Genomic DNA, 17,711 nt, shown 5'->3' with positions numbered 1-17,711 from the left:
GGCAGCGAAGGACACATGTATGCTGCCTCTCAGGAGACAGGAAGTGAAGCAAACATTAGATTCGGACGTGGGTTGATGACTTCCTGCCTTCAAATGTGTCCTCCGAAGGCAGCATTTTCCAGGTTTCAGACGCAGCCTTAAATTAATCCAGCCAATCCGAACCTAATGTTAGCCCTACTTCCTGTCTCCTTCATATGATCAATTTTTAAAGGCATCATTCATGTGTCCTTCGCTGCCTTTGATATCCCACAATCCTGTGCTTTCCATTCAGTGACAGTTGAGCTGGAGAAAAAAAGATGGCATCCAGAAGTTGCGTTTGCGGGTCAGTTTGTGTGTAAATGTACCTTTTTTACCAACATATTACACTTCTGATATCATTTCTAGCAAGAAATCACTACTGTAGTAATTAAATATATGTTTAGTTTTCACCAAAGCTCGCTCTATTTTGCTGTAGATCATTAAACTGTTACACTGCCTTAGAAGTCTCTCCGAAACTAGTTCCTAATTCGTGCACAAACGCGGCCTGTAGAGTCATTGTCTGATAAGGCAGCGAGGCAACAAGTCAGCTGCCTAGGTTTTCCGACGCAGCCCAAGTCTTGCAGTCTCTAATGAGCTAATAAGATGAATCAGGTGTGTTAGATGAGGGAGACATGCTAAATGTGCACTGGTGGGGGGTCCCCGGACAGGTTTGGGAACCACTGACACTAGGATAAGGGATTAAGCCGGGATATCTTGGTGATCCTGGCTCAATTTATCCGCTAATATATTTCTTTCGTTATCGTTATCGTTCTTGGTGTGAGTGTGCCTTCAGGATACGTTTACATGACAGCGGTGTAGGACTGCACAATTAATCAAAATTGTAATCGTGATTATTACAATTGCGGATGTCTCAATTATGTAATCGTTCAATAAAATGTAATCGTAATTACAAGAAGAAAAAAAACAGTCCACTTCTGTGCTTAATGTATTTTTTTCTTCCTACGTTATCTTGCGTTTTTTTCCCCATTGTTACATTTTTATTTTTTTGGTATAACTTAATACCATGCATATTTTACTTTTTTTATTTTATTTAAAGAAACCAAACCAATGGACTGTTTTCAGTTTGTTTCTTTTGATTTAACAATATGGCATGCAGTCGCTTCAAACTATGGTATAAAGCTATTCAAAACTTCATTCAATGTAAGTTGTGATAATTGTAATTTATAATCGCAATTACAATTTCAGGGGAATAATTGACAGTTATGATTTTTGTCATAATCGTCAGCCCTACAGCGGTGTACTAAATTTTGCATAGATGACAAGCTCACCAAGATATCCCGGCTTAACCCTTGTGTGGTGTTCATATTTTTGTTACTCAGCCAGTGTTCGTGGGTCTGGTGGACCCGCTGCATTTTGGGGTTTTTAATTCAACAAAATCAAAAATGTTATGTTAAAATACTCAACAGATGTTTACTTCATCCCAATTACAGGCAATATAAATAGCATATATGGTTAATATTTTCTCTTTACCTTTGTTAGATCACATTTAAGAATTGCAACCTCGTGTGGGACCGGCAGGGGTAGAAACAAAACTCACTCTTGTAGCTACTCTCTCACACTTACACACAAATCTCTCTCACACGCACGCGCACACACACACACACACACACACACACACACACACACACTCATGAACACACACACACACACATAACACACAGATGCACACTTGGATATGTGGTGTATGGGTACTCTCCATAGACATACTGTTTTTTCTAATGTACAAACCGTATAATCTATCCCCCTACACTAACCCTACCCTATAAACCTACCCATAATAGAAAACTTTTGGCATTTTTTGAATTTCAAAAAACACCATTTAGTATGTTTTAGTGTGAGGACAAAGATGTTGCCATATACCATGTGTACGTTGTAATACCCATGTCATTATACACATTTGTGTCCTCATAAACCATATACATGAACACACACACACTAACAGCAGGCCCTGACAGGAGGAGGACAGAGTAAAGGTACAGAGGACCTACAATTCCCACACTTTTATTAGCCCCGGGTCCAGTGGACCCGAACATCCTGTGTGTAATATAAATGTGTAGGGGGGTGTACAGTGTGTGGTCACTGAAAATGTGTTCTGATAAATATTACTCACAGAAAATGAGCCAAGGCAAATGAGTCTCAGTTTGAAAAAATAATTAATCATATCATTTTTCTTTCGATAAAAAAGGAAAACGGGTCCAACAGACCCGAACCCTTATCCTAGTTTTGTGTAATAGGCCCTGATAGTTCTTTAAAGTCAACATGAAGTGTGTTTGCAACTTACCTTTTGTAATATGAGATATTTGCACATATGCATGTAGAAAAAGTAGATTTTTCCATCTGGAAATGATGCGCATCATCACAATGAAATCGAGAAACGTTGATTTTCATGTTGACTTTGAAGTTTTAAATTATGAATAAACCGTGTAATATAGTTTTAATTTGACTATCAATGAAAAAAGGAATGCATTTCCCCCTTAAATAGAAAAGTACTATTGGTGCAAAACATAATTAATAAAACATACGGTGTAACGATTTTAATACAGTGTTTAACCAGCAAATATTTTAAGACATTTGCAAAAAAATGACATGAATTTTGTTAATTTTGGGACTATGTATTTTTTGTTATGGTATTTTGTGTAGATTGTTTGTTAGCTCAGTTTTTTTGTATTTATTATTTCATCTTTTTTTAGTCTTTTGTGTATGACTTCATGCTGAGCCTTTGGCTGTGATGAAGAGGGTTTTTAATCTCAACAGTGAAGCGACATGACGTCTGTTGTGTAGTGAACATGCTGCATGCCAGTGGCTAGACACATTTCACAACCACAATAATCAGATGGTTTGCGTTGTACCATGTGCTGTATATTGGTAATAATCATAATGTGCTAAATTTTTTACATGTATTTGGGAACATATTAATAGCTTAACTTTGTTCAGCAGACATTTATGCAGATAAAATGGAGAGATGTGAAATGGGCTATGATGTATTAATATTTGATGATTATTATTGTCCTCTTGGTTGAGTTCAATAAAACCAGCAGCACAGTTGCGTTTCAATATTATTTTGTTTTGAGCAGTAATAGAGAATGATTACATGGTACAGGGGATTGAAAATAAGTCTACATTTATCAAATACAGTATGTAGATGTGATTTATTAACAAAGAAATGTTAAACAAGCTGAATGAATAAAGTGTTTGCCAACAGCGTCATCTAGCGGCAGTATTAAATACTCAAATACGAGTTTAAAATACACACACACACACACACACACACAAATCTGTTACCATTTACTCTTCCTCGGGTTGTTCCAAAAGTATGTTTTTTTCCTTCTTCTTGTGTTGAACACAAAATAAGATATTTTGAAGAGTGTTGTTAACCAAACAGTTCGGACCCCATTGACTTCCATAGTATTTTTTTTCAATGCGGTCCAACAACTGTTTTTCACAGTTTTTAACATCTTTCAAAAATATCCTTTATCTTCAACACAAGAAATAACTTTATGCAGATTTTGAAAAGCTTGTAATATTCTGACCAATTTTTACGGTCTATGATTCTGACAGATATTGCATTTTTGGCCAACTATCACTTTAAGTTAATTTTGAGATCACAGTTTCGTCATAAATCTTGCTAAGGGCATTTCAATAATTTTTCAATCTTTTATTTGCTACAATGTAAGACATCTATATATAAAGAGCCAATTTATACTAAGAAATGTATTATTATAAATAAATATAATTAATAATATTTCTGTATGTTAGTGTGCTACGTTTTTTCTACGTTTTATAGTAGGCTACATTACTGTTAAATGTTATTTATTTATTTTAATTTATTCTACTCTAATTTGTGTTATGTAAAACTTTTAATATTATTTGTTTTTACTCTTTTTTTCCCCTCTAAACTACCACACGGCTCAAAACTCCTTTGGATAGGATACAACGCAAATGGTGTAGAAGTCTTCTAAAGTAATAAAGTATTTATTAAAATATAATAAAACAACATAAACAAAAAACAATGACTTTGACAAAAACGAAAGAATATATCGAATCTAGTTCTCCGAATAATAAGGATAGTACTATATTGAGATGAGGGTTTTCGTTTCAAATCTTTTTTGAGGACACCGCACGTTAATAGTTTACTAATATAATAAAGGATTTAATTAAGGTGGAATTAAAGAGAACATTTAATTTTATACACAATTCACCACATGTCGAATCTATTGTTCCAAATTACAGGGGATGTTTCTCGGTCACGGAAGCCGACGGTTCCTCATGTTGACTCGCGTGCCATTTTCAAGTAGATCGTTATTTTTCGGTTATATTCGCACCTTTTCAATCCTAACCCATAGAAATCTGTTCACCACCCGGTTTGATATGAATATGCAGAGATGTGTCGTGAGATGTGTGCCGTGTGAGTCCAAACTGACCATCTCGTTCAGTCTCGAGGGCAGTAATAAACAGATGCTGCGGGAGAAGACAGAACCGCTGGGGAAAGTTCTGTCTCGGATAGCCAACGGCCTCATGAAGACACAGAGCAAAGCGAAAAGATCCAAACAAAACAAAGGGAAGAGTGAGACACCTGAAGCAGGTAACGTTAAACCAGAAATCAGTTTGTGTATAAATGGAGATCACGTGAACGCGGAGACTGTGAACTCTGATGCATGGCAGGATGGGGCTGTGCTACATGTGGGCGATTTGAAGTACAAAGTGGAAAGAAATCCTCCAACTTTCACTGTATCCGAGATGCCATCATCTCTAATGTCTGGGTTTCCGGTTTGTCCCAAGTTAGAGATAGAGTTTGGAGATCTCAAGGACTGTAAGTTCACATGGCTCAAGGAAAGCTCACCTAATGCTCATTTAAGTGGAGATCCGAAGTGTTGGATGGAGGCAGGACATGACCGTGTGTTCACACCATCCAATCTGGACATTGGCTTGCGGGTGATGTTGAAATGCACCCCAGGGAATGGATCCAAATTTGGGGAACCCAAGGAACTGATGTCTTCAGGTGTGGTAGAAGCCGGTCCTGGAACGTGCACCTTTGATAGCCGGCACTTATACACCCAGAAGATCACCGATGAGTCTTCTCTGAGGGTTGTGTCTTATAACATCCTGGCTGACATCTACGCCCAAACTGATCTTTCCAAAACAGTCTTGTACCCCTACTGCGCACCGTATGCCCTAGAGATGGACTACAGGCAGAATCTGATCAAGAAGGAGCTGTCGGGGTACAACGCAGACATCATCTGCCTCCAGGAGGTGGATAAAGGGGCTTTCTTAGATAGTTTATCTCCTGCTTTGGATGCTTTTGGGTTGGAAGGGGTTTTCAAAATCAAGGAAGGGCAATATGAAGGCCTGGCGACGTATTTTAGAAGGTCTAAGTTGAAGTTGCTCGAGCAGTGTGATGTTATGCTGAGAGAGGCCTTGATGGCAGATCCCCTTCATGAGGAACTGTTGGAGAAAGTGTCCACCAATCCCAGCCTGAAAGAGAAGGTCGTAAGCAGGTCGACGACATTGCAGGTATTTCACTGACACTGCATCGTTCATTCTGCCTCAGAGGCCTCCCATACTTGTCCAAAAGGGCTCCAAGACTTTTCCAGTTGTTTGTGATTTACTGGATAAGGATTTAAAAAAATCCAGCTTTAGCTTGGTATGACAATTTTTTTAATTCATTCATATAATATATATATTTGATTTTTTTTTAAAATTATACACTACTGGACATTTGATAATTATTATGATTTTTTATGTTTTTGAAAGTCAAAAGATTTGTGAAAAAAGTATAAAATATATTTTATTTATTTATATATATATACACTACCCGAAATCATTTAAATGTGGAATTAAGTTTTTTTTAAATATTTTTGAAAGTCAAAAGATTTGTGAACTATTAATAAAATGTAAATTAACTATTTTTCTATGTAAATAGATTTTCAAATAGAACATTTCAAAATAGATTTCCTTTCTTTTATTTATTTTAATGTAATTTTTGTTTATTTTAATTGTTAATTTCATTATTTATTTTATATATTTATGTTTTTAGAATTAAAACTTTCAGAATTAAAATTAAAAAAATCTTTATTTTTTGTTGTATTTAGCTTATTTTAATCCTTGTTTTTGTCTTGCTTCAAAATGTATCTATGCAAAAACTCTTATCCAATTTTTCAGGTGACCATTTTGCAGTCGTTATGTGACCCGTCAAGGATATTATGTGTCGGAAACACACACCTGTACTGGCACCCTAAAGGTGAGCATCATGTTAATGGAATGACTTCTGTATTTATTTAACCGTATTGTTTTTTTAAACAGGGGCTGATCCAAGTTAACGTCAGTAATTGGAGTGCAGCAAGGGTCTGTTTTAGGCCCTCTGATATTTTGAATATACATGCAGCTGCTCCTTGGTAATATTAAAGGTGCGCATCAATGCGAATGGAATGACATTTTTGTGTTTTCAGGAGGAAACATTCGACTGGTCCAGATGGCTGTGGCCCTGAAACACATAAAGCAGGTGGTGATGGAGAAGCATCCCGGAGCCAGTCTTATATTCGCGGGGGATTTCAACAGCACACCCTCCTCCGGGCTCTTCCAGCTCGTCTCTCAGGGATCCGTCTCGGAGAACCATGACGACTGGGCCTCCAATGGTCCAGAAGAACAGATCCAGGTGGGACTCAATAACCCGTTCCAGCTGGCTAGCGCTTGTGGGGTCCCAGCCTACACCAACTACGTCGGGGGCTTCCAGGGGTGTCTGGACTATATTTTTGTTGAGCCGGATGTGCTGCAGGTGGAGCAGGTCATTCCTCTGCCCAGCCATGAGGAAGTCACCACATATGTGGCCCTGCCGAGCGTCTCACACCCGTCGGATCACATCGCACTGGTGTGTGACCTCAAGTGGAGAACAAGTGACTAACAGCTCAAATATGCCCATGCATGTCATCAAATGCAAAATGCATTCGTTTACTTAGACCATATTATAACTAACTATAAAGAATTTTAGCTATTTGTATTTATCAAATAGGTTCCTTCTCATTTGTACAACTTAATATTTATGATGAGGATGAATTATTTTGACATTTATGAAATGACTATTGACTGAAATATTAAAAGCTGTATTTAAAATATTTTTTATCTTTGACGTTACTTTAACTTTGCTTTTCAAAGTTAGGCTCAGAAAAATAACCCCATTCCCTTTAATAGACGCAGAGTACTATGTTAACATCTCAAAAGGTTTTAAGACCCTTCAAAGCATTAAACAATGACAAGCTCTAGACAACCATACAATTGATGCATTTCACACTTTTATATCACACTTTTATTCATGTTTTTGTGCATTTTATAAAGGGGAACAGCTGCATTAATCCATTTGAATATTTTCAAAAGCTGGGAATACAAATAGTTTTAAACATTTTGACTTGTTCTCAATTTAAATGGTAAATGAAAAGCAGATTGGGCAAGTGCGTTCACATAGTAAAGCACAGCGTGTTTAAGGCCATTGTGATTACATACATAATAAAAAGGCTGCTTATTTACAACATTAGACTAGTGCCTAATATAATCTTATGCATGTTAGAAGCGTTAAAACTAATGCTTAAATCAATGCATTGACAATCTCTAAGTGTGCTATTAAATGCATGCTTCTCTGAGAATATTTCCCTGGATGTATGGCATGCAAATGCTTGGGAACGCGGTGTTTTAGAATGAGGGAAAATTAATTAATCAAGTTGACGGAGCAAAATGTTTTTTTCTTTTTAAAGGTTATCATTAACAATGCTTGATGTATAAGTACAGCTCTTATGTCTTACTGTAAAAAAAACCCAGTGCTACTGCAAAAGCTCCTTAAAAGTAGTAGTTCTTATACCGTACTTTGGTCAAATCTAGATTATATGGCCACATGCATCAAGAGGAATGAATCAGAAATGTCAGTCGGGGTCAAAGGTGCAACGAATCAAAAACGAAACAAAATGTTAAAATGCACTGCCAAAGGCTGACATCAGCAGGTGAATTTTGGTAACAATCCATTGAAAATGGTACATGAACAGCTACTGTGACAGATCAATCAACTAATCATGTCCTTTGGAACGGCAAGTGAACAGGAAGTGCAGTTTAGCGTTTGGAGAGCTGCTCGGAAAGCCAGTCTAATCCCTCGTATAAACCAGTCCCTTGAGTCGCACAGGTCGCCTGCACATACCACTGATAAAAAGAGTGAAAACAATATTAACATATTACCAATTAAATGATACATTGGGCAGTTAAACGAATGATGAAACGTATGATCAAAATATGATTAATTACACAAGGTAATTGCTCCATTAAATGGAGCTTATAACAAATGCATAAGTACTATAATAATAATAATGCTTGCACCACTCACAGTTCTGCTCCTGAGTGCTTGCAATCCAAGTTTGTCTGTCAGCTCACTGATGGGCATTGCATTTGGTAAATCTTGTTTATTTGCAAAAACCAGCAGAACGGCTTCTCTCAGTTCATCTTCCTGAAGCTGTGTAAGTCAGCATATGTTCAGATATTTACCTCATTTTGAAACAGAACAACTACTGATAAAGATGTCACATATACATTGTTAAAGTGCCCCTATGATGTGATTTTAAAGGTTCCTAATTACGTCTCCTAAAATAGATTAACATGCATCCAAGATTAACAAACATTTCATATCTCATATATTGCACATCATCTCATTTCTCAAAGTGTCCGAAAATTGTTTGTTTGAAGACTCTGTCTCTCTAAACCCCTCCTGTCCGAGAGCCTGCTCTGCTCCGATATTATGATTGGTCAGATGGCCCAGTCTGTTGTGATTGGTCTACTTTGCTCTGATTGGTCAAAGGGCCCAGTCTGATGTGATTGGTCGACCATTTACAGTGTGAGTGAGAAACAAAACGTCCATTAGCACATCTAAGTTTCAGCTCTGGATCTTCCTCAGCACTTGATACACAGGGATATGAACAGATGCCATTGGTTTTTCTGTATCAATTCCAGAGCAAGTCCTCATCCTTTGGAAGTGCATGCAAAGTGGATTTCGCAGTGCAGAAAATGGCGTCTTAGCATTAACTACGAACCAAACTCTACCAGTCTCAGCTACAACTACAGTGTCTGAGGGCTGGGCAAAAGAGAAGCACGCTGTTTGCAGGCAGCCAATGAAAACCAAATTTGTTATGCAAATTTGTTACATTGTATGTAACAGGAAAATAGACTGGAATTGCTGACGAGTCGTTTCAGAAGTTCAGGATTGGTGCTTTCTTTTAGGAGACAATAACTTTATCGTGCACTTTGATCTTCAAGACACTGCAGATATTTTACATTCACAAACCGTTATACTGCACAGTAATTGAAATGTAATATTGGAAAAAGCATAATAGAGGCACTTTAGTAGTTACTCATGTGTTGTACTGACATATAAAAACAGAATTATTTTTGATCTCAGAAGGGCGTGTCCTCACCATCTTCTGAAGCTCCTCTGCTGCTTCCTGTGCTCGCTCACGATCATTACTGTCCACAACGAAGATCAGACCCTGAAGAAACAACAAAACGTGTCACATCCAGAGTAAAAACATACTTCAGTCAGAAAATATAAAGCACAAGTTCTCATATCTTACACATTGCATGCACACAAAGCTGCTTGACATTGGGACAGTTGGCACTGAAATGTGCTGCCCAAGATCAGACTGAAGTGATCAGGGAACATGTTGAAAACAAAAGTGAGATGCTGTTTTCTAATGCTGGGATTCTTTAGTTCAGTTTACCACATTTGACTCGTTCCTTAACAGCAGAAGCACTAACACTAATAGTATCTATCCTATTTATTGTTTTTGATCACCATTGTTAACTTAACCCTTAAAGACCTAGAACATTTTTGGGACGCCTGATGTGCCTCTACTTTTCTTTGTTTTTCTCCCCCATTCTAGCAGTTAGCATCAAGTGCTATATATTATTTCAAACAGGAGAACCTGAAGTTTCCATCTAGCTCATTTGATGTCCCAATTTTACATTTATTTATTCTGAGAATGGATAAAATTAATATAATTTCAAGAAACATGGCAGCAAAAATGTGATGTTTTTACTGTGAACTCGAACAAACTTCATGAAGTTTGGATTTTTTCCTTTAGAAAACTAGACTTGGTTGTTTTACACTTCCAGAGGAAATTGTCTACATGTAACAATCCCTCAGCAAGTTATAGCCATTTATTATAACAATATTCTAGGCATTTCTAGGTTTGAGTGAAAACAGGTGTATAATGTGTCCTAAAAAGTTCAAGTAAAGTAAATAGAAAGATTGTTATATAATAACACTTGAAACAAACATTTTTCTTCAGAGAAATATATTATAATTTGAGCATGAAAAACAAACGCAAACAATACATCAAGTTGTGACAAACTGAAATAAAATATACTGAGGCTACGTTCACTTGTGGGCGGCTATTTTCATTTCATTTCAACCTCTGCACATAATCTTCTCAAACACAAATTGAGGAAAATATAATAGTGAAAATTGTGTAAAACACAAACTATGTACAAATAGAGAGATATACTGACTGTGTGCTGTGCTCTGTGAGAGAGCGCTTTGCACGCGTTTATTTCTGTTCGGTTTCATGCAGCAAATTCACACCCACTTTCACGTTCATTTTTCAGAGAAGCGTGATTGGTGGTTCAAAAGACCAAACACTGTGTTTATTGGTTGAGTTGATGAAAGTTTCAATGAATCTGGGCACGGGGGGTGGGACTAATGATAAAAAATAATAATTCTGTTTGGCTCAGGGGAACAACCTACGTGTGTTTCCTGGACAAATCAATCCTGTATTTTTTGATGACACCTCCACGCTGACTACGGAGCCTCTGAATGATCAATCGCGAAACATATTATACCTATGGAAAGCGGAGATTCTCCTCTTTATGGTGCAGTTTACAGCATAATGATTGGATTTGCGGTTTAAAAGTTATTAAACATTTTAGAACGATAGTTATTTTTAGCCGCGGGCGGCTGTCTCGGTCTTTAAGGGTTAAGTTGCAGATTTTGAGAATGTTTTTATGTTTAGTCAGTGTATCGATTTGTGTGTCAAACCGTCAAACTGCTGAAATCATGCGACTTTGGTGATCCGAATCATGAATCAATACACTGATTCATAACGGATCGAAGTTTTGTTTTGAAATCGGACCATCACTATAACATGTCGTTATTTAGTTTTCTCGTCCCTTCATAAAATGATTGTAGAGCCGCTGTAGTGAGATGGGCTTTGTAACGACGTCTTTAGTGCCTTTATGGGTCTTATAATAATAATAATAATAATAATAATGCATTCAATTTATATAGCGCTTTTCAAGGCACTCAAAGCGCTTTACATAGAAGGGGGGAATCTCCTCAACCACCACCAATGTGCAGCATCACCTGGACGACGGCAGCCATATTGCGCCAGAACGCTCACCACACACCAGCTGATTGGTGGAGAGGAGACCGAATGATGAAGCCAATCAGGAGAGAGGAAATGGCATTGGTGTCAATAAAGGCCTTTCTGAGCCGTCGGATTTCAACACTAATATTTTCATCTGTGTGTGAAGATGAACGGAGGTCTGACGGGTGTCCAACGATATGAGGGTGAGGAATTAATGACAGAATTTTCATTTTTGGGTGAACTAACCCTTTAACAACAAGTCTTCCAGAGTCGCGGCCAAAGCTGCTCACCAGCTTCTTTGTTTTCAAGTTGCACGCAGGACCGTTGCAACTCTGCTATGTTAAGTTTGGTTTGGTTTTTCGAGCTCGTAAGCCAACGGAGAGTTGCTAGAGCCCTGGCTGCAAATTAGATTTGCTGCCGTTAGGGTGTGTCTAGATTTCTAGGCTACACGATTCGAAGTAAAAAAAAACAAACACATGAGGCTTACACTGTAAATGACATGAATAACAACAGAATTAAATTGTTAATCATATGACAAATTCATCATCAGCACAATGACTTGCCTTAAAGGGACTTAGTCATTAGTAAATGTTGAAATTAACATTAATTAAGATTAATAAATGCTTTAGAAGTATTTTTCATTGATAGTTATAATGTAAACAAATGAAACATGTCGATATTCCATTATGAGCTTATTGATGATCCATAATATGAATAGTCTCCGAGAAAAAGAGAATCAAACGAACAGAAGAGAAACTGTCCTGTTCTCCAAATCAAACTCTAGTAAAGCTGTGCCGGTTCGACGTAATCCTAATAGTAACACCAACATCCTTATACAAAGAACATCAACGGCATCCAGCCAAACTATAACTACACACCCGCAGTTGTTGTTCTAGCAGCTCACAAGGCTGGACGGTCAAACTCAATCAGAACAGCCATGGCAGAATGAGCAATGCTTCGGCTGGAATGCTGCGACGCCATTGTTATGTGACTATTTTAACGGTGTAGGACGTCCTGCTGTGATGCGAGGCCATCTATGCATCTGTTTACCTGGGTATTCTGGAAGTAGTGTCTCCACAGAGGCCTGATCTTATCCTGACCACCCACATCCCACACGGTGAAGCAAATGTTCTTGTACTCGACCGTCTCGACGTTAAAACCTAGAGGAATCACACAAGGTTACCATTCAAGAGATGTTTGCATCAAGATGAGAGTTTCAGAGTAATAAAACAATGGCAAATATCACAAAACCTGTCAAGCGCATGTACCCGTCATTGAAAAAATGTCACAATGGAAAAATCTTTAAAAGTGCTTAATTTCCTCTATGCAAAATATAATATGATGGTAAATATTTGACTTTAAAGGAGTAGTTAACTTTAAAAATTTCTAACAACCCATGATTTACTAACCCTAAAGTCATCCTAGATGTATGACATTCTTCTTTCTGACAAACACAATCAGTTATATTAAAGCATGTCCTGGCTCATCCAAGCTTCATAATGGCAGTGAATGGAAGCCCAAAAAAGTGCATCCACCCATTATAAAAGTGCTCCACACAGCTCCAGGGGTTAATAAAGGCTTTCGGAAGCAAATCAATGCGTTTGTGTAAGAAAAATATCCTTATTTAACACGTTATAAAGTAAAATATCTAGTTTGGACCACCTTCCGTATTCAACTTATGAAGAAAGCGTGACTTGCGCAACGATGATGTTGGAACCGGACGTTGCGTAAGCGTTTTGAACTACTACAGGCGTTACACTTTGTTCGTTCAAGTTGAATATGGCCGGCGGTCTGTCGGAAGCTATATATTTTACTTTATAAAGTTTTAAATATGGATATTTGTCTTACAAAAATGGATCAATTCGCTTCAGAAGGCCTTTAATAAACCCCTCGGAGCCGTGTGGATTACTTTTATAATGTACGGATGCACTTTTTGAGGTCAACGGACCACGTCACTGCCATTATAAAGCTTGGAAGCATCAGGGTATTTATTAATATAACTCCGATTGTGTTCATCTGGAAGAAGAAAGCCTAGGATGGCTTGAGGGTGAGTAAATCATTGGGTCATTTTTTTATTGTTTTATTTTAAATGGGTGTTTTGTGATTATAGGTATTATAATGTGAGAATCAATAGGATATCAACACAGCATCCCTATACTAAAGTCTCATATGTAAATCTTTTATACATAAATTCGTAAGTTAAGTCTTTTGATGTCCGATGTTTTTGATCTGTTATCTCACCTATTGTTGGGATTGTTGTGACTATTTCTCCCAGTTTGAGTTTGTAAAGAATAGTGGTTTTCCCTGCAGCATCCAGACCAACTGAAAGACAACAGGAATCAAATCAAGTCAAACACTTTGGAAAACTTTGCATAAAATACTTCCTATTATCTTGTAAACACTCTGAAACGACAAGTGACACATTCACTGATTTATGTATAATCATCGGAATTCATTTAAAACATTAGACTTGCATAGAATCAGCTAGAAAAGCATTGTTTAGTGGTAAATGTCACAACAAAACAGCAAAATATACTTATAGACAAACTAGCCATTTATCAAAGCTAACTCACAACAGCAGTTTCCAACTCACCCATGAGAATTCTCATCTGCTTTTTCCCAAATAAGCGAGAAAAGATGCTTGAAATGGTCAAACCCATGATAAAAACAGTTCACAAATACAACAAAAAAGTAAAAAGTCACCGACTTCTCGGAGGAGTGAAACTATCAGGAACAGCCGCTAGCGCTTTAGCACAGCAGCTTCAGCTCTTCACAACTCAAATATCTCCCTGCTCAAACTCCAGCACAGTCACAATAACGCTTTCCTCTGTCTTCTTTCACTCTTTCCCTCGCTTCTTCTTCTCTCTGTCCAGTTGAAGTGTGTTTTGAGCGACTGTTTCTTCTCCACGTCAGACTTCTGCTCGTAGCGGCTCCAACGCGGTCGAAATGACGTCACCGCCGCTGCCACATCATGAACACTGATGATGAAGAGCCGAAGACTAGTTCAGACGTCAATCATCTTTCTTATTGATTGTTTAATGTTTATTACCCTCATGTTTGTGATATTTTTGGTTCAACATGTTTAGACTGACTGAAACATGCATGCATGAATTCAATATAATTGGAATATAGCCTACTCTATATAAAATATTAAAATAAAATATTATTTGGGGTCCTATTTTTTATACTTTGTTGTTTTTAACCTTTAATTTTTTTTTTCTTTGATCCTAGTTAAACTCATAAAATCTATCTATCTATCTATCTATCTATCTATCTATCTATCTATCTATCTATCTATCTATCTATCTATCTATCTATCTATCTATCTATCTATCTATTATAACTGTGCAATAAACCATTTATCATGCATTTATGCATTTCTATTCTGTTTAATAAATATATATAAAAATAAATAAATGAGAGTGAAACTGATGTTTGCAAATAAATACATTTATTATATATATTTTAAAGGTACAGATCAGTATTACAGGCAGACATCAGCTCGTCCAGAACCTGACACATAATTGTGGTACCTTAACAGTACATTAAATACAGTACACCAAAATAACAATACAGCAGTAGTGCATTATTTATAAATTCAGTCATGTACATAGATTATTTGAAAGGCACATATTGAAGGTAGGCCATGTACATTAAACTAGGCTAAATGTTTTCAAAATGTCTTCATAGTGGTAAACAGAATTTATTGAACCAGAATTATATACAAAAAAGTAAAATAATATTCCATGAAATCTCCCCCCCCCCAAAAATGGAGACATAATATATACGATTTAGTGTATTTTCTTCTGTAGTGTTTTATCGTTTGGACAGTTGATCCGAGAGCCAGTCCAGTCCTTCATATAAGCCTGACCCTTGAACCGCACATGTGGCCTGGACGAACCACTGCGAGCGAGACAGAGAAACACACGTGAACCTCACACACATCTGCAGCTCAGCGTCTGCACTGAGTCTGTGTGTCACACACACTCACCTGTCTTCCTCTCAGCGCGTGTAAACCCAGTCTGTCTGTCAGCTCAGAGACCGCCATGGCTTTGGGTAAATCCTGCTTGTTAGCAAGAACTAACAGAACGGCGTCTCTCATCTCATCCTCCGCCATCATCATATTTAGTTCTTCTGCTGCCGTTTCAATCCTCTCACGATCACTGCAGTCCACCACAAAGATCAGACCCTGAATCACACACACACACATGGCATTTTGTAAGTAAAAAAAAACACCTTTGGGCCAATATAGTTAACTAACTAGAGATAAAAACTCTGCTTCCGTGGTGTTCTGATAGTAATGTCTCCAGAGGCCTCTGATGACACTCTGACCGCCGACGTCCCACACAGTGAAGGAGATGTTTTTATATTCAACAGTCTCGACATTAAAACCTAGAGAGAGGAGGTGGATGGCATATGAGCAGTAGACATGACGTGAGCTTTGATGTATGGTTTGTTAGGATAGGGCCATTTTTGGTAAGATACAACTATTTGAAAATCTGGAACCTGAGGGTGCAAAAAATTGCCTTTAAAGTTGTCCTTAGCAATGCATATTACTACTAATAATACATTTTTTAATATATTTACAGAAGGACATTCACAAAATATATTCATGGAAAATGATCTTAATATCCTAATGAGTTTTGGCATAAAATAATTTTTTGTTTTATTTTTTATTTTGACCCATACAATGTATTGTTGGTTATTGCCACAAATATACACTGTAAAAAATTATTTAGAAAAAAAGTTACCTGGTTGCCTTAAAATTTTGAGTTCATTGAAATTAAATTTTTGAGTTAATACAATGACATTTTTTTGAGATTCGACAACCTTTATTAAAATATTATTAAAAATTTTTGTAAGCATATTGGGTAATTGTGTGTTTTATTTCTGATGACGCAGTGAAACATGCCAAATAGTGCTATTTTTATGATTTATCAAATTTTTATGTGGTTCAGATACAATCATATTTTGAGTTTCTATTTATTAAACAAATTTCCTTCATTGTATCAATTCAAATTTTTAATTTCAATAAACTAAAATTTTTAGGGCAACCAGGTTACTTACTTTTTTAAGTTAAACCAACAAAAACCAAACTTTTTTTTTTTTTTTTTACAGTGTACCTGTGAGACGTATGGTTAGTTTTGTGCTCCCGGATCACATTTAGAAATAATGAACGCAGAAATTGATGAATTATTCAAGTGTTGCTTTGAGTTTCTTACCAATGGTTGGAATAGATGAGACAACTTCACCAAGTTTGAGTTTGTAGAGGATTGTCGTTTTCCCTGCTGCATCCAGACCAACTTGGAGAATAAATATTGACATTTATTCCACAATGGAAATGCACAAGTATGAATGAACATTCATAATATGATTTTTTTATGTCACATATTAGGCAAAATTAATATGCATATATTCGCCATAGAGAAATTATAGTTTGTTCAAAAATTCAGAAAAAAGTAATAGAGCAAAGAATATTTTGAGGGGAAAATATGTACTCACCCATAAGCAACCTCATCTCTTTTTTCTTCCAGAGACGAGAGAAAATGTTAGAGAAAAATATGCCCATTTTTAAAAGTGCAGATGAAAAGCTGTTTGCTGAATTCGTCCAGAGGCAAAGGCTCAGATTGCTAGTGTGATGCTGGTGTGTGTGTGAGTGTGTGTTTATATAGGCTTTTTGCTTTCGGTTTGACTGACAGCTCGACATCGCCACTCTCACACAAGACGCGCGCATTTTCTCCCGCGGCAAATCCAACGCGTTCGATATGACGTCACAAACTGCATCACTGGAGTATAAAAATCTTGTTACAATTTAAAGTTTAAAATCTCTTCGCTGGATAATGATTTCAGATGATCTGTAAATCCGACGAGGATGTTATTTTCCTCTTTTTTAGGCCAAAGCCTAATTTCTGAAGTCTAAAATAAATAAATAAATAAATAAAATCCAATGCTTTCAAAGAATTACATGCTTTTTTAAAGTTAGTTCCAAAAGATTTACATATCATTTAAAGTAATTTATAGAATGTGAAAACTTTGGTTTGCCTTAAGCCCACTTTATTTTATTTATATGGTATTTCCCTAATAAAATAAATAACTTTAATATGTTGTTCTTTAATATGCTGAGTATAAAAAAGCTAATTTTTATCATTTCTATTAATAAAGTTTTCTAAATCTCTCCAAAATAATCTAAGTGAGTAAATACAGCAAAAAACAAACAAACAAAAAAAACCATATATATATATATAAACCCATAGATGCAAAAAAGTTTGTTTTTAAGCTTAAAAT

At 36.6% G+C, this 17,711-nt stretch overlaps 3 protein-coding genes across 3 annotated transcripts; 1 reads left to right on the top strand and 2 right to left on the bottom strand.

Moving 5' to 3' along the window:
* The first annotated feature begins 4,163 nt into the window (after window positions 1–4,163).
* Window positions 4,164–7,148, top strand: pde12 (phosphodiesterase 12). Its single transcript, XM_067432312.1, has 3 exons — window positions 4,164–5,550; window positions 6,199–6,277; window positions 6,486–7,148. The coding sequence occupies exons 1-3, from the start codon at window positions 4,273–4,275 to the stop codon at window positions 6,935–6,937; spliced, it is 1,809 nt and encodes a 602-aa protein (XP_067288413.1). The 5' UTR covers window positions 4,164–4,272; the 3' UTR covers window positions 6,938–7,148.
* A 168-nt stretch (window positions 7,149–7,316) lies between these two features.
* Window positions 7,317–14,400, bottom strand: LOC137058817 (ADP-ribosylation factor 5-like). The gene is made up of 6 exons (XM_067432313.1): window positions 14,020–14,400; window positions 13,668–13,748; window positions 12,477–12,586; window positions 9,480–9,551; window positions 8,399–8,524; window positions 7,317–8,217 (listed from the first exon to the last, which is right to left on the bottom strand). Exons 1-6 carry the CDS (start codon window positions 14,084–14,086, stop codon window positions 8,131–8,133), a joined length of 543 nt encoding a protein of 180 aa, XP_067288414.1. The 5' UTR covers window positions 14,087–14,400; the 3' UTR covers window positions 7,317–8,130.
* A 509-nt stretch (window positions 14,401–14,909) lies between these two features.
* On the bottom strand, window positions 14,910–17,107 carry LOC137058818 (ADP-ribosylation factor 4-like). The gene is made up of 5 exons (XM_067432314.1): window positions 16,929–17,107; window positions 16,649–16,729; window positions 15,710–15,818; window positions 15,418–15,616; window positions 14,910–15,329 (listed from the first exon to the last, which is right to left on the bottom strand). Exons 1-5 carry the CDS (start codon window positions 16,993–16,995, stop codon window positions 15,243–15,245), a joined length of 543 nt encoding a protein of 180 aa, XP_067288415.1. The 5' UTR covers window positions 16,996–17,107; the 3' UTR covers window positions 14,910–15,242.
* Between the last annotated feature and the right edge of the window lie 604 nt (window positions 17,108–17,711).

Source organism: Pseudorasbora parva, chromosome 22 (assembly GCF_024679245.1).
Source record: "Pseudorasbora parva isolate DD20220531a chromosome 22, ASM2467924v1, whole genome shotgun sequence".
NCBI lineage: Eukaryota > Metazoa > Chordata > Actinopteri > Cypriniformes > Gobionidae > Pseudorasbora > Pseudorasbora parva.
Note: the sequence above shows the minus strand (reverse complement) of the source record. Positions and strands in the feature narration are given on the sequence as shown.

Bases quoted from the DNA above. Each gene is read 5' to 3' on its own strand.
- pde12 (XM_067432312.1), top strand. From the start codon at position 4,273: ATGTTTCTCGGTCACGGAAGCCGACGGTTCCTCATGTTGACTCGCGTG. The intron at 5,551-6,198 runs GTATTTCACTGA...CCAATTTTTCAG, and splicing joins GCAGGTCGACGACATTGCAG to GTGACCATTTTGCAGTCGTT. The intron at 6,278-6,485 runs GTGAGCATCATG...TTGTGTTTTCAG, and splicing joins CCTGTACTGGCACCCTAAAG to GAGGAAACATTCGACTGGTC.
- LOC137058818 (XM_067432314.1), bottom strand. From the start codon at position 16,995: ATGGGCATATTTTTCTCTAACATTTTCTCTCGTCTCTGGAAGAAAAAA. The intron at 16,730-16,928 runs GTGAGTACATAT...TTATTCTCCAAG, and splicing joins AGAGATGAGGTTGCTTATGG to TTGGTCTGGATGCAGCAGGG. The intron at 15,617-15,709 runs GGAAGCAGAGTT...GTGTGTGATTCA, and splicing joins CATTACTATCAGAACACCAC to GGGTCTGATCTTTGTGGTGG.
- LOC137058817 (XM_067432313.1), bottom strand. From the start codon at position 14,086: ATGGGTTTGACCATTTCAAGCATCTTTTCTCGCTTATTTGGGAAAAAG. The intron at 12,587-13,667 runs GTGAGATAACAG...TGATTCCTCTAG, and splicing joins CACAACAATCCCAACAATAG to GTTTTAACGTCGAGACGGTC. The intron at 8,218-8,398 runs GTGAGTGGTGCA...TCTTTTTATCAG, and splicing joins AAGCACTCAGGAGCAGAACT to TGGTATGTGCAGGCGACCTG.